The sequence below is a fragment of the Echinops telfairi genome, unplaced genomic scaffold, assembly GCF_000313985.2.
Source record: "Echinops telfairi isolate 266 unplaced genomic scaffold, ASM31398v2 ScPeMD7_7410;HRSCAF=8448, whole genome shotgun sequence".
Lineage (NCBI taxonomy): Eukaryota > Metazoa > Chordata > Mammalia > Afrosoricida > Tenrecidae > Echinops > Echinops telfairi.
Genome location: NW_022111310.1, coordinates 21022062 through 21034769, shown reverse-complemented (window position 1 = coordinate 21034769; position 12708 = coordinate 21022062). Strand labels below are relative to the sequence as shown.

Sequence of the window (12708 nt, the reverse complement as noted above, 5' to 3'; positions counted from 1 at the left end):
TTCCTCCCCACTCCCACTATCATGACTCAAATTCTACCTTGCAAGTCTGGCTAGACCAGAAGATGTACACTGGTACAGATAGGAACTGGAAAGACAGGGAATCCAGGGCAGATGAGCCCTACAGGACCAGTGGTGTGAGTAGCGTTACTGGGAGGGTACAGGGAGAGTGGGTGAGAAAGAGGGAACCGATTACAAGGAACTCCTCCCTGGGGGACGGACAACCGAAAAGTGGGTGAAGGGAGATGTCAGACAGGGCAAGATATATGACAAAATAACAATTTATAAATTATCAAGGCCTCATGAGGGAGGGGGGAGCAGGGAGGGAAGGGAAAAATGAGGACCTAATACCAGGGGCTTAAGTGGAGAGGAAATGTTTTGAGAATGATGAGGACAATGAATGTACAAACACGCTTTACACAATTGATGTATGGATGGATTGTGATAATAGTTGTATGAGCCCCTAATAAAAAAGACTTAAAGATTTGAAAAAAAAAAAGACAGATCCACAGTCCTTGCCCTCAGGGAGCAGAGAGCCTGTAATGGGGGAGTGGTCAGGAAGTGGGTGGGCTCATAGCAGGGCAGTGGGATAATTGGTAATCACAGGACTGTGAGAGAAGAGAGGACAACTTACCCAACCTTAAGGAGCCAGGGCTCTCCCAGAGAGGAGGGTGTCCAGACAGATGGTTGGCTCAGATAAGGGCAGCAGGTGAAGGGACTGTGTTTGTTTCCCAGGCAGGAATTGATCACTTAAAACAACAGAAATGTATTCTCATAGTTCAGGTAGCCTGAAGGCTGAACTCAAGATGTCTAGGTTCCTTCTGGAGGCTCTGGGAGATAATGTGTTCCTCGTCTCTCCTACTTTCTCATATGGCTGGATCATCTTGTTTTCCTTGGCTTGTAGCTGTATCACCCCAATCTCTGTCCTGATCTTCCTCTCCCTACATATCCCTCATCTTACAAGTGTGCGCACACACACACACACACACACACACACACACACTCACTCACAAATTGACTATCAAATTGGTTCCAACCCATGGGGACCCTGTGTGTTACAAAGTAGAACTGTTTCAAAAGGCTTTTTTGGCTAGAATCTTTGTGGCACAAGATAACCAGGCTGGGATGGAACTGCTAACCTTTAGGTTAGTCATCCAGTGTGTCACCTAGGGACCTTAGAAGAACACCAGTCAGTGAGTTTAGAGGCCACCCTTGTTGATCCAGGTCTCAACTTATTCCTCAACAAAGACCACGCTTCAAATCAGATAACACCCCGAGGCTCCAGGTGGACAGGTGTCTCAAGAGAACATTACTGCACCAATGCCAATCATGGACGAGACAGTGTTTCAAGTTGGGGATGGGCAGTCCACATGGCAAGAGGACACTGCCCGGGGATGCTAACCACACAGTGTGGTCGTGGGACTAGTTGTGAGGTGGGGCTTCTGAGGAGCTGAAGCAGGAGAAGAAAGTGAGGATCCATTGATACAGGGCCTCAAGTGCCAGGTAGAATGTCCTTACCTCATTCCAAAGTCCCTGGGGAACCAGAAAAGGGTTTTCAGTAAGGCGAGTAGAAGGATTTGGTTTGAGGTAAAGGGACAGGTGAAGGTATGTGCTGCTGTTTCTTGACCTATGCTGGCAAGACCTTCCCTTCCACAGGCTGTGTTATTTTGGTTCATCCTCAACAGAGCCCTTCATACTGAAAACCCACATTTCCTCATTAGGAAGGTCAGCCTACCCTAGGCGACAGGGCTAAAGTGTCATGTCAGTTGGTCACATCAAAGAGCATGCTGGGAAGCAGGGGCTCCCACACTGGCCTGTGGTCACCTAGATCCTTTGTCTCTATCCTGCCTTTGGCCTCTCCCACCCTCATAACCTCCTGACTCCAAGGGGGAACCTGAGGTCCCCTGTTGGTGGCAGAACAAGCTGAGCAGGCTGATCCTGTTCTGGACCAGCTTGCAGGAAGAAAGGTTCCACATCTTCCCTTTCTCACCTGTGCCCTCCTACCTGACAGCTGAGGGCAATTCTCACACTCATGCAAAGGGAAACGGAGCACCCTGAGACCTGTACTGCCAGCAACCTGGGAGAAACAAGCCCCTCCCCAGTAGCCGGCATTTCTATTTCTGGGGTTCACTGCTCTTCTTCAGCCTGGTTTGTGTTAGATGGCCCTCCAGTGACCACAGGCCAGATCGGAGTTGGCACTGATTTGTCCCTCAGGCCAGGAGGACCTCGGAGTGCCACTCCTTAAGCCTTGGCCTCTCTTACATTACTTTCTAAAAGTTCACAGCCTTCTCCCTTGCGTCCTGCCCTCCCAAGGCGGTGCCCCTGTTGCCCTGTCGCTTTTCCTCGGCTGGCAGGCCTGAGCTCCTGGTGCACATGCTCAGTGGCTGGCTTGGCTGGCTCTGCTCACCTCCTGGTTGCTCCTGCGTGTCTGTTTGTATGTTAGCCTGGGTAGACTGGAGAAACAAGTCCACAGACACTCATATGTATATAAGATAGGGTTTTATATAAAGGGTAATTGTACACTAAGCCTCCCAACCCAGTCCAGTGCAAGCCCATAAGTCCGACAGTAGCCGATACGTCCAACATTGATCTGCAAAGCCCTCCTCAAACTCACAAAACACAAGCAATGATGCCAACTGCAGGAGGAAAGCTGTTATCAATCAGCGTGTAAGCGTCTCAATGCTGACAGGGGTCTCCACAAGGCTGCTCCAGCACCCAGGGCTGCATCAAGGTAGGTCCATGTGGCTTCTCCTTAGGGATGTCTCCCAGGAAGTGAACCTTGCCAGCTGAAGCAGGGAATGGGCTAAGGCAATTGCACCCTTGTCCGACCACCAGAGAGTAAGAGACCCAAGAACTGGAAAGGTGAGGCTCACCGGGCCATTTGTTTCTCCGCCCTTCAATTAACCCCACATGTGTTTCTCAGCCACGTTGGCGCAATAAACCTTAACTATCTCAGTTTGCTTGCTCTTGCTGCAGGAAGTCAATAATGACCTGAGAGTATAACCCCATGGTCTTGGGCCCGTGCAGCAGCCTAAGCCAACCTAGGTGAATATGGAAGAGTTTTTTCCTGTTTCTGAGTTCGGGACTCCTCTGCTTTTCTACTAAACCCCCAGCTGAATCAAACCACTTGCCATCAAATCACTTCCAACTCACAGAGACATGTGTGTGCAGAGGAGCCCTGCAACAACTTCCGGGCCTGTGACCTTCAGAATCAGATTGTCAGTTGGCCCTTTTGAGGAGCTTCTGGGTGGGTGTGAGCTGCCAACCATTTGGTTTCTAGTTGCATGCTTAGCTGCTGGTGCCACAACGGACTCCTCCCACTTGCACTGGCTCAGCAGTTCCCGTTGAACCCCTCTGTTGGATGCAGCACCCCTTGGTTTATGAACGATCCCACATCAGTTGCTAGATCCGACTTTGTCAGCAATCCTGTGAATCCCGTGAATGTAAGTACTGTATTCCTGTATTGAGGTTACTGTGTGCCGGGCACTGAGCTGAGCACGCCACACTGAAGCGCTCATATCTACGCCCATGCTCGAAGGGTGCATGTGACACCGTTGTGTGGCCAATGAAATTGTGATTCTGCCATTAATTCCATTGCCTAAAATCACCCAGATAATGCTTGGCAATATGAGACTGAAACTGAGTCTTTCTGACTCCTTCTGCAGCAGGGTTAGGTGTGCATTAGGTTTTGCTAATAATGACATAACCAATTACAGATAAAACAGACGAGTGTCTAAGGAGCATCTGGCAGCCCAGGGCCACAGAGTGAGTGAGCAGTCCTGAGCTTGTTTCCTGCATATCCTTGGCCGGCCCCCGCTTCCCTGAAGTTTCTCAGGGCCTGAGAAGGTGGGACGAGTTCAAGCGGGAGTTGTAATGTCGCCTGGGACCAGATACCTGGGGGAGGCCAATTGAGTGCTCTTCAGAACCTTCACTCAGAGGCCTCGGTTTCAGGAGGACTGACTGAGGCACACTCACCCAAACCATGTGTTTCAGAACTCCTGTTATACTAACTTCTGCCAATGGTGCTCCTGCGTATAATAGAGCTGAGGTTCGGGCAGACTAGAAGGCAGGACAGGGAGTCCCCAAGGTAAACTCATGGCAAGTAACAGTTTAATGAGGTTAACCTAATGACTAGGTTAAGGGGACCTTCAGGCCCAGCCCCTACCAATCCAGGAAGGAGTTGTCTGCCACCTTCTTTTTGGAATTTCTCTGATGCTGGCGACTGTGTGCTTGCAAAGTGAGAGTGGGTGGGAGTGAATTTAGCTTTTGATGCTCCTACCCCTTTCCAGTCCCAGCATAGACTCAATCAGATTGAAGATAATGTGTGAATCTCAGCCGCGTGACTTGGGGCAAATGATCTCCTATCTGTGTGTTTCAGTTACCTCACATATCATGGATCCAAGGATGCCCCACACACAGTCATAAAAGTAAAAGAGAGGGCACATGTAAAAGTTGCAGAAGAACTTGTACGAATGTTGCAGAATAGGCATTGAAAGGCAGAAGACCCAGTCATTCACTTGCTCACATTCAACCCCTTTCTCATTCGATGAATCCTGGCAGTGTGCACCTGCAGAATGTTGCTGACAATTATAACGGCCATCAAGTCTTGAGCAGTTACCAGTTGCCCCATATTGAAGTAAGCATTCTGCAAACCTCGTACATATTCCTCCCCATGAACAGCGTGGTAACATTAGGCACATTGCTCTTATGTGACCAAGGAGAAAACCAAGTCCATGAAAGGGAAAGAGACCTAGCGCAGGTCACAGTCTCTGGGTGAATTTAATTTATACATTAGTATCCTGGTCGCATACAACTCTTTTAAGGCTTGAGTAAAATAGCATTAAGCCGAATGTGAAAGAGAGAACCTGCTGGTGTGTTTATCCAATATTCGTGTCCTTCTGTCCCGTTTTTCTCTGTCCCTCCTTCTTGCTGGCCCTCCCTCCCTTCCTCTGTCTCAGCCTTCGTTTCTTATTCTGTTGAAGAAAATAAGAGCCATGCTATAGCACACAGGATTTCTGGACATAAAACCATCACTCTCCTATGTTCTGTGACGGGGGAAGGAAAGCAACAGAGGGCTGTTGGAAAGCCCATAGGGCTCCTAGGAGAGTGGATCAGAGAGAAAGATAATGAATCCTGCAACACCTCAGGATCTGCGTCCCCTGAGACCCACTCCAGGGCCCTTTCCCACCAAAGCTGACCATCAGGTAGAGCTGCAAGTCAGCGAGGGCTGCGTTCCCTTCAGATGACTTTCCACAGTGAGGGCCTCACTGAAAGATTCCCTGTCACTCCTCCTTCTCAATCCAAACAATAAAAGGGGGTGGTATTTTCCCAAGAACTCTTTGACACCCCCTTGGATTCTTGCTGTTGAAAAATAGCAGACATGCATATTAGATGTATTTTTATGGGATTTCTCTTCTCAGTGGTCTCGTGGTAGCTCCCTGCTGAAGTATAGGCAGAGTTCTGGTCCCTGCCCTGGCCCCAGGGCTCCCTGTCTGGCTACTCCTGCCAGGTCCTACTAGGGAAGTGAGAGGTCGTACCTTCTGGCACGGTTTTCCATGTCAGTGTATTCAGGAGGAGAACCCCAAATGGGCATCCTCAACAGTACTCACCTTCACTTTCCCCAGGTTGATGTAGTTGGGTGGGTCTATAAACGCTGCACTCGTTAAATGCTGGACAGATTGTTAAAGAAAGCGTTCTTGCCATCAGTGAAATTATAATGAAGGAAAAGCAGTCAGCTACAACATTTGGGCAAATGCTTAATGCAGGTAGTAGGAAGAGCTCGGGTTTTCTAGCGAGTACAAAAAATGAGGAGCTGATTCCAGAAGCCCAAGCGGAAAGCAAGTGTTTTGAGAATGATGAGGGCAACGAATGTATAAGTGTGCTTTATACAATTGATGTATGTATGGATTGTGATAAGAGTTGTATGAACCCAATAAAATTATTAAAAATAAATAAATAATAAAAATCCTAAGTGATTAAAAAAAAAGACAAATAAAGAAAAGCACAAGGCTCTTATCTGGCTCTACTACCCAAGGGGGAGAATTATACAGTGTTGAAGTGCAAGGTGAGCCAGGGAATGTTGATCTAAGTGCTGTGAGGGATTTTCCTGAAATATTGGGGTTGTGGGGGAATGACTGAGTAGACAGGTTATTTGTTAGACCAAATAGTTCATGTAAGTGAGATTGGCTTATTTGTTGTGGGGGGTGGATTGGGAGCTGCCTTCAAAGACCTATAAAAAAAAAGGGGGGTAAAATACACCAGACTCAAAGCATCAAAGGCTAGGCTATTGTTATTGCTTAAGCATTTCAAACTCAAACCTTTGCTTGTGCCATGCTTCCTCAGTCTGAGAGAACTTTGGCCTGTTATTAAGGCACATCTTTCTGTTATTAGGAAGGCAAATGTAAAAACTTGGCTTATAATAGCCACTTTGAAAAACTGGCTCTTGAATCATATTGTACCTGCTGTTGAACATGACTGGTTGGCCAAGACAATTACTTTCAAGGTTCTCCTGTGCTTGACAACTCACTCAGACATTCAAACACTTAAAGAACCTTTAGTCTAACTTGAAAGGTATATATTTAAATCCCCCCATTCACTGCCCCCATCACCGAAGCCCCAACAGGACATCATTACTTTAGCGAATGGATCAGGGGGTCATATTCTCTTTGATGACCTGTTTTTATGGTGGACCTTCTCACAAGTAGTCATGGCCAACCACGTGGATGTGATCAGCTTCAGGCAGTTCATGTCTGCGATGCTATGAAATCTATTACTAATTCTTGGGATGAAGTGAAGCAGCCATATATGAAACAAGTAAGTGAGGAAAAATTGTGCTCCCAATTAGCACATGCTTTGCAGGGTTTTACAGCTGATGGCATGGCTGAAAATGAACAAGCTGTGGCTGATATTGGAAATCAACTGCACTTAGACACCAATGAAAACTATGCCATAGGGTTACCTGAGTCCCATGCCAAAGAACTAGCCCATGAAGAACTTATGAAATGACAGCAGCAAATGATACCTTCTGAGGGAGAAGACGGGGGCCTCAGAATTCCAGAACTGAAAAAGTTTGTGACAAAAGAGCTAGCCTTTTTCCTAGAAAGCGGATGGTGCTTGGCTACCAAAAGATATAACACCTGAAGTCACTGAAGACAATGGAAGCACAAGCGGGTGTGGTGAGGAAAGCTGATGGTGTTCAGCTATCAAAAGATATAGCACCTGAAGCCTTAAAGATCTGAAGATAAACAAGCAACCATCTAGCTGAGAGATAACAAAACCCACACGGAAGAAGCACACTATACTGTCCCTACTTGATCACTGAGGACAAAGGGGGTGCATTAGCAAAAGTGGTGAAGAAAGCAGATGGTGCCCGGTTATCAAATGATAGAGCATCTGGGGTCTTAAAGGCTTGAAGACAAACAGGCGGCCATCTAGCTAAGAAACAACAAAACCTACAAGGAAGAAGCACACCAGCCTACCCCACATGAATGCTAAAGACAAAGTGGGTACATAAGCAAATGCAGTGAAGAAAAGCTGATGATGCCAAGCTGTCAAATTACACAGAATCTGGGGTCCCAAATGCTGGAAGATAAACAAGGGGCCATCTAACTGAGAAACAACAAAGCCCACATGGAAGAAGCACACCATCCTGTAAGATGACAAGGTGGCAAAGGCATCAGGTATCAGGCATCAAAGACCCCCCCCAAGAAAACCCATAACATTGTGAATGAGGGGGAGTGCAGAGTGGGGACCCCGGGCCCATCCGTAGGAAATTGGACATCTCCTTGCAGGAGGGCTGCAGGGAGGAGAGGAGCCAATCAAAGTGCAGTATAGCAACGATGAAATGTGCAATTTTCCTCTAGTTCTTAAATGCTTCCTCCACCCCACTACTATGATCCCAATTCTACCTTACATATCCGACTGGACTGGAGGATGTACACTGGCACAGATAGAAACTGGAAGTACAGTGAACCCAGGATAGATGAACCCCCCAGGACCAGTGGAGAGAGTGGAGATATCAGGAGGGTGGAGGGAAGATGAGGGAGAAAGGGGGAACAGATGACAAGGTCTACATATGGCCTCCTCCCTGGGGGACGGACAGCGGAGAAGTGGATGAGAGAGACGTCGGATGGGGTATGATATGATAAAATAATAATTTATACATTATCAAGGGTTCAGGGGGAGGGGGGACCACGGAGGGAGGAGGAGCAACACCAAGGGCTCAAGTGGAAAGCAGTTGTTGTGAGAATGATGAAGTCAACATATGTACTAATGTGCTGGACACAAATTATGTATGTATGGATTGTGATGAGTTGTATGAGCCCCTAATAAAATGATTATTTTAAAAAAAGAGTTAGCCTTTTATCTCATTGGAACAGGAATGACAGTGTTAGAAGAACAAGAACCTTCTACAGAAATGTTCTCCCGTGATTTACAGTACTGAGGGCCTTAGCAGATGCAAGGCCACTCGTGATGAGATAAAGGGAAGCTATGCACAAATCTTCAAGAGATGGGCTTACGTAGTAAACCCCTCTGTCCACCGTCAAACCCTGCCTCTCGGGCACCAGGCCCATCATCTTCAACAGATGCAATCTCTCCATCACCCAATTATTACTGTTTCCATAATGTCGCCTCCTTAGTATCCCTTCCAGTATGCAAGACATCAATTGAACAAAAGCAAATATTAACCCTGAGTCACGATCATTTTTTCTGTTTTATAAACAATTTCTTTGATTTACTTTATAGAATGCTGTATTGTATACCTACACTCAAATGTATGCATGGATTGCCTCTCTTTGGTACATTACCACATGGAGTTACTTATTATTATTATCATTATTGTGTACTGTATTCTTTTTTTTAAATCATTTTACTGAGGGCTCTTACAAATCTTATCACAATCCACACATCCATCCATTGGGTCAAGCACATGGGTACATATGTTGCCATCATCTTGTGCACTGTATTCTTATGTTTATGGCATTTTAGTGCATTTGGCAGTGTGGTCTGAAATGTTTTATTTGCATACAAGAGTAATATACATGCAACATACTAAGGCAAACTTTTCACTTACTCTGACTAAGTAAAACCACATGTACCTGTTATTAACTGTCAACTCAACTTACAGACAGACAGGAACAGATCATATTCATAACCCAGGAACTACCTGTATAACCACATGGCCAATAGTTCTTAGCACCAACTTTGTCCCGAGCCTCTCATCTGGAACCAGAAATGGAAAGACTAGAGTTTCGGATAATGAATGAAACATCGCATGTGCAGCCATGGAACTGAACGCAGTTGCTGTCAAGTCCGTCCTGACTCATGACACGTTCCAGGCTGCCCGAGCAGAGCTGTGCTCCAGATGGGGGTTCAGTAGCTGATTTGCCGGGAAATCAGTCACCAGACCTTTTTAGTGAAGCGCCTTTGGCTGAACGCAAACCAACAAGCTTTGGGTTGGCAGCCGTGGATGTCACCTATTTGGACCATCCATGCACTTGGGTGAAGAAATTATATTTCACTACCCTGCTATATCTTTTTAGTAACTTGGAAGAAGGCTGTATCTCTTAAGCCCTCAGAGGGGGCATTCTAGAGATGAATCGGATTGAGGATATAGAGAGTTGACGAAGCCTGAGAGAGGCTGGGCATGGCACCGGGATTCCACAAATGGGCAGAGGCAATCTCAAGGTTCAGACACTCCATGGGTGAATCCAAAGCTCTGGCCCTTCCCAGCGTTTAGCAGTCTGGATAGCTCTGTGGTAGCACCATCTCATTTCTCCCTAGTGAGAAAATAAGAGCAGGGAATCTTACTCTTCCTAGATTTGAGGGGGCTGCAAAAACGTTGTGGGAAAATGTCATTATCTTTCAATTCCATTTTCTCGATGAATATTTTGAAGCCCCGCCTCCATGTGAAAAATAAGACTCGGACTCCGGACCACAGCCTGGGGGACCTCCCGATCAATGGGCATAACAGAGTCCTCAAACACATCTTTCTACCCCAGCTTTCGGTGAGTAGCAACTGGGTTCTTAAAAAGATCACGAGGGGCCATCTGAGATACAACTCTGATCACTCCCTGACCGGATGGAAGATGAACGATGGAAATAGAATATGCGCGGCATGGATGGATGGACTATGTGACCACCATCAGTCTCAGACCGTGGGACCAGAGGGTGTCAGCCTACCATGACCAAGTACTTTGAAAGAGACAACATTAGAAGGTCCTGGTAGAGTGGGGGGAAATGTGGGACAAAACTCAGAATCATTTAAAAAAAAAAGTGACGAGACTTTTTGTGGTGTGATGGAGATGGTGGAACCCCTGAGACTGTGGCCCAGAGTCATCGTCTGGTCTGAAAACTATTCACCTCAGTTGCTCCGTTTTCAAAACAGTAGACAGTTTTGTCAGGGGAACAATAACTGATGCGCCATAACCACCTTAGAAGAATCAACAGTTTGAGATTTGGGGACCCGATTTGCCCAAAGACAAAGTTCAGAAGGGTTAGGTGGGAGCCCAGGCAGGCGGTGGGATAAACGGTGCTGTATCGAGGGGATTGCAGTGAAAGAAGTGAGGCAAAATGCGTACGCGTTGTTGAATGTATGGCTGATGATCTGCTCGGGAAACCTGCACCCAGTTGACAAGAGAAAGTTAAAGAGATGTTTTCACAGTCAAGGCCCAGACAAGTGAATCAGTTAGCTGACGATCCCACCGCTTATTAGTGGAGAGGCCAATGTTTGGCACTTGTGTCCGCCCTCAAAGTTGTGGATGTGGTTCCTGAGCTCAGAGCCAAACCCTGAGATCAGGGCGAATTTCATGGACAGGGAAAGCCTCCCCTGACCCTCCTCTGCCAGAACAATATCCCATATGCTTGTTCTACTTGCCTCCCCCTCCAGGGTGGCCTCATTGCATTGCTGCTGCTCCTGCTTGTGTTCACCGTGGCCCTGTATGCTCAGCGGCGCTGGCAGAAGCGACATCGCATCCCCCAGAAGAGTGCCAGTACGGAAGCCACTCATGAGATCCACTACATCCCTTCTGTACTGCTCGGGCCCCAGGCCCGTGAGAGCTTCCGCTCCTCCCGGCTGCAGGCCCACAATTCTGTCATTGGCGTGCCCATCCGAGAGACCCCCATCCTCGATGACTATGACTACGAGGAGGATGAGGACCCACCTCGGCGCGCCAACCACATCTCCCGAGAGGACGAATTTGGCAGCCAGATGACCCATACCCTGGACAGCCTGGGCCGGCCAGTGGAAGAGAAGGTGGACTTTGAGAAGAAAGGTGAGTCCACTTTATGACATTACCCTTTCTTTGGGACATTCTGGGGGTCTGGGATGAGATGCAGAAGCTGGAGGGTTGGGCATACAAGCAGTGTCTTTTGGGATAAAATACTTGGGTTTATGGCTACCCTCTTTGTTGGATGATCCGAGTTTATCTCCACTGAGCCTTCAATAGGGGTGGGAGAGGAGACAGTGTCAGTGTTTCTAGAAATGGAGTTGTAGGAGACATCCAAGGGTACCTAGTTCAGTACCTCTCCAGTGTGTTCTGATTTCCTTTCCTCAGCAGTGACTTCACTAATGAGGACATAGGCTAGTCCATGTCCAGACACTTGTGACATGTATATGGTTTTTCTTTATAAGGTTTCCTCTGGTATTTATCTGACCCCCTGTACCCCAATGCCTACAGAAAATGCCAATCCGATCTTCCTTTGTCAAAGTATATCTTGAGAAATTGTGTGCCAGCAAAAAAATATGCTCCACAGCTGCTGGAAATCAACCTAAATCAGAGCCCCAGTTTCTTCGACTGTTCTCCTGTGGAATACGTTTCAGCATGCTGGTTAGTTTCCTCTAGATGGGAACACTCGGTTTTTCCCATTGCAGTTGTAATGTAACATCCGTGCCCCCACTCTTCTTCACCTGGGCAGAGAGAAATAGCACTTCCACCTCCTCCTTGTTAGCTACTATGCTGTGGTTGCTACATCTTGATGCCACATTTGGTTTTATGGCTATTGTTGACTCGTACCGGTCTTTTTGATGCTCAACCTCTCATTCTTTCTCATCTGTGCTGTTATTCAAGCCTATCTTTATGATCCTCCGTAGGGACTGTTCCCTATTTTGCTAGAGGCGTTTATTTCTGTACAGATGAAGTGTCTATATCTCAAGCTATCTAATTATAGGTAGAGTTTAGCTATTTTTCCTTTAATAAGATGCTGCAGTTCCATTTTTTTCAGTTCTTTGATTTGGTGGCGTGGCGCCAATGACGGGTTAACAGTTTGGTCTGGAAATTTCACTTTGAACACTGCCCTCTAAGAGCTCCACCCTGAAGCTCTGACCTCTACAGAGAACTTCTTCCACCCTGAAGGCTCACTCTCTCAGAGCCAGCTGCCCGTGATGCTCAGTGGGCAAATAGGAAGGTGGGCTCCTCACCAAATGAAGCATTTTCATCAAGCTCAGAAGCTTAGCAGGAGTCCAGTGGTATCGTCTAGAAGAACAGATTTTTTGAATCATCTGGACTTGGATTCAAATCCTACCTCTGTTAGTTACAAGATGACTATATTGGATCCTCCATGGCTGCTGTAAAGGATTTCCATAAATACAGTGGCTTAAAACAATGCACATTTATTATCTTACAGTGCGGGGGTGAGAAGTCTAAAAATGGGTCTCACTTGCTCCACATCAAGGTATCAAGAGGCCTCTTTTACATCTGAAAATTCTAGAGG

At 46.9% G+C, this 12708-nt stretch overlaps 1 protein-coding gene across 1 annotated transcript in view; it reads left to right on the top strand.

The window, feature by feature from the left end:
- The window catches only part of ASTN2 (astrotactin 2), a 1157183-nt gene that overhangs the window by 231143 nt on the left and 913332 nt on the right, over positions 1-12708 (top strand). Inside the window, exon 3 of the mRNA XM_045296567.1 lies at positions 10886-11270. Within this exon, the coding sequence (XP_045152502.1) occupies positions 10886-11270 (385 nt within the window). The remainder of the gene's footprint in view (positions 1-10885; positions 11271-12708) is intronic.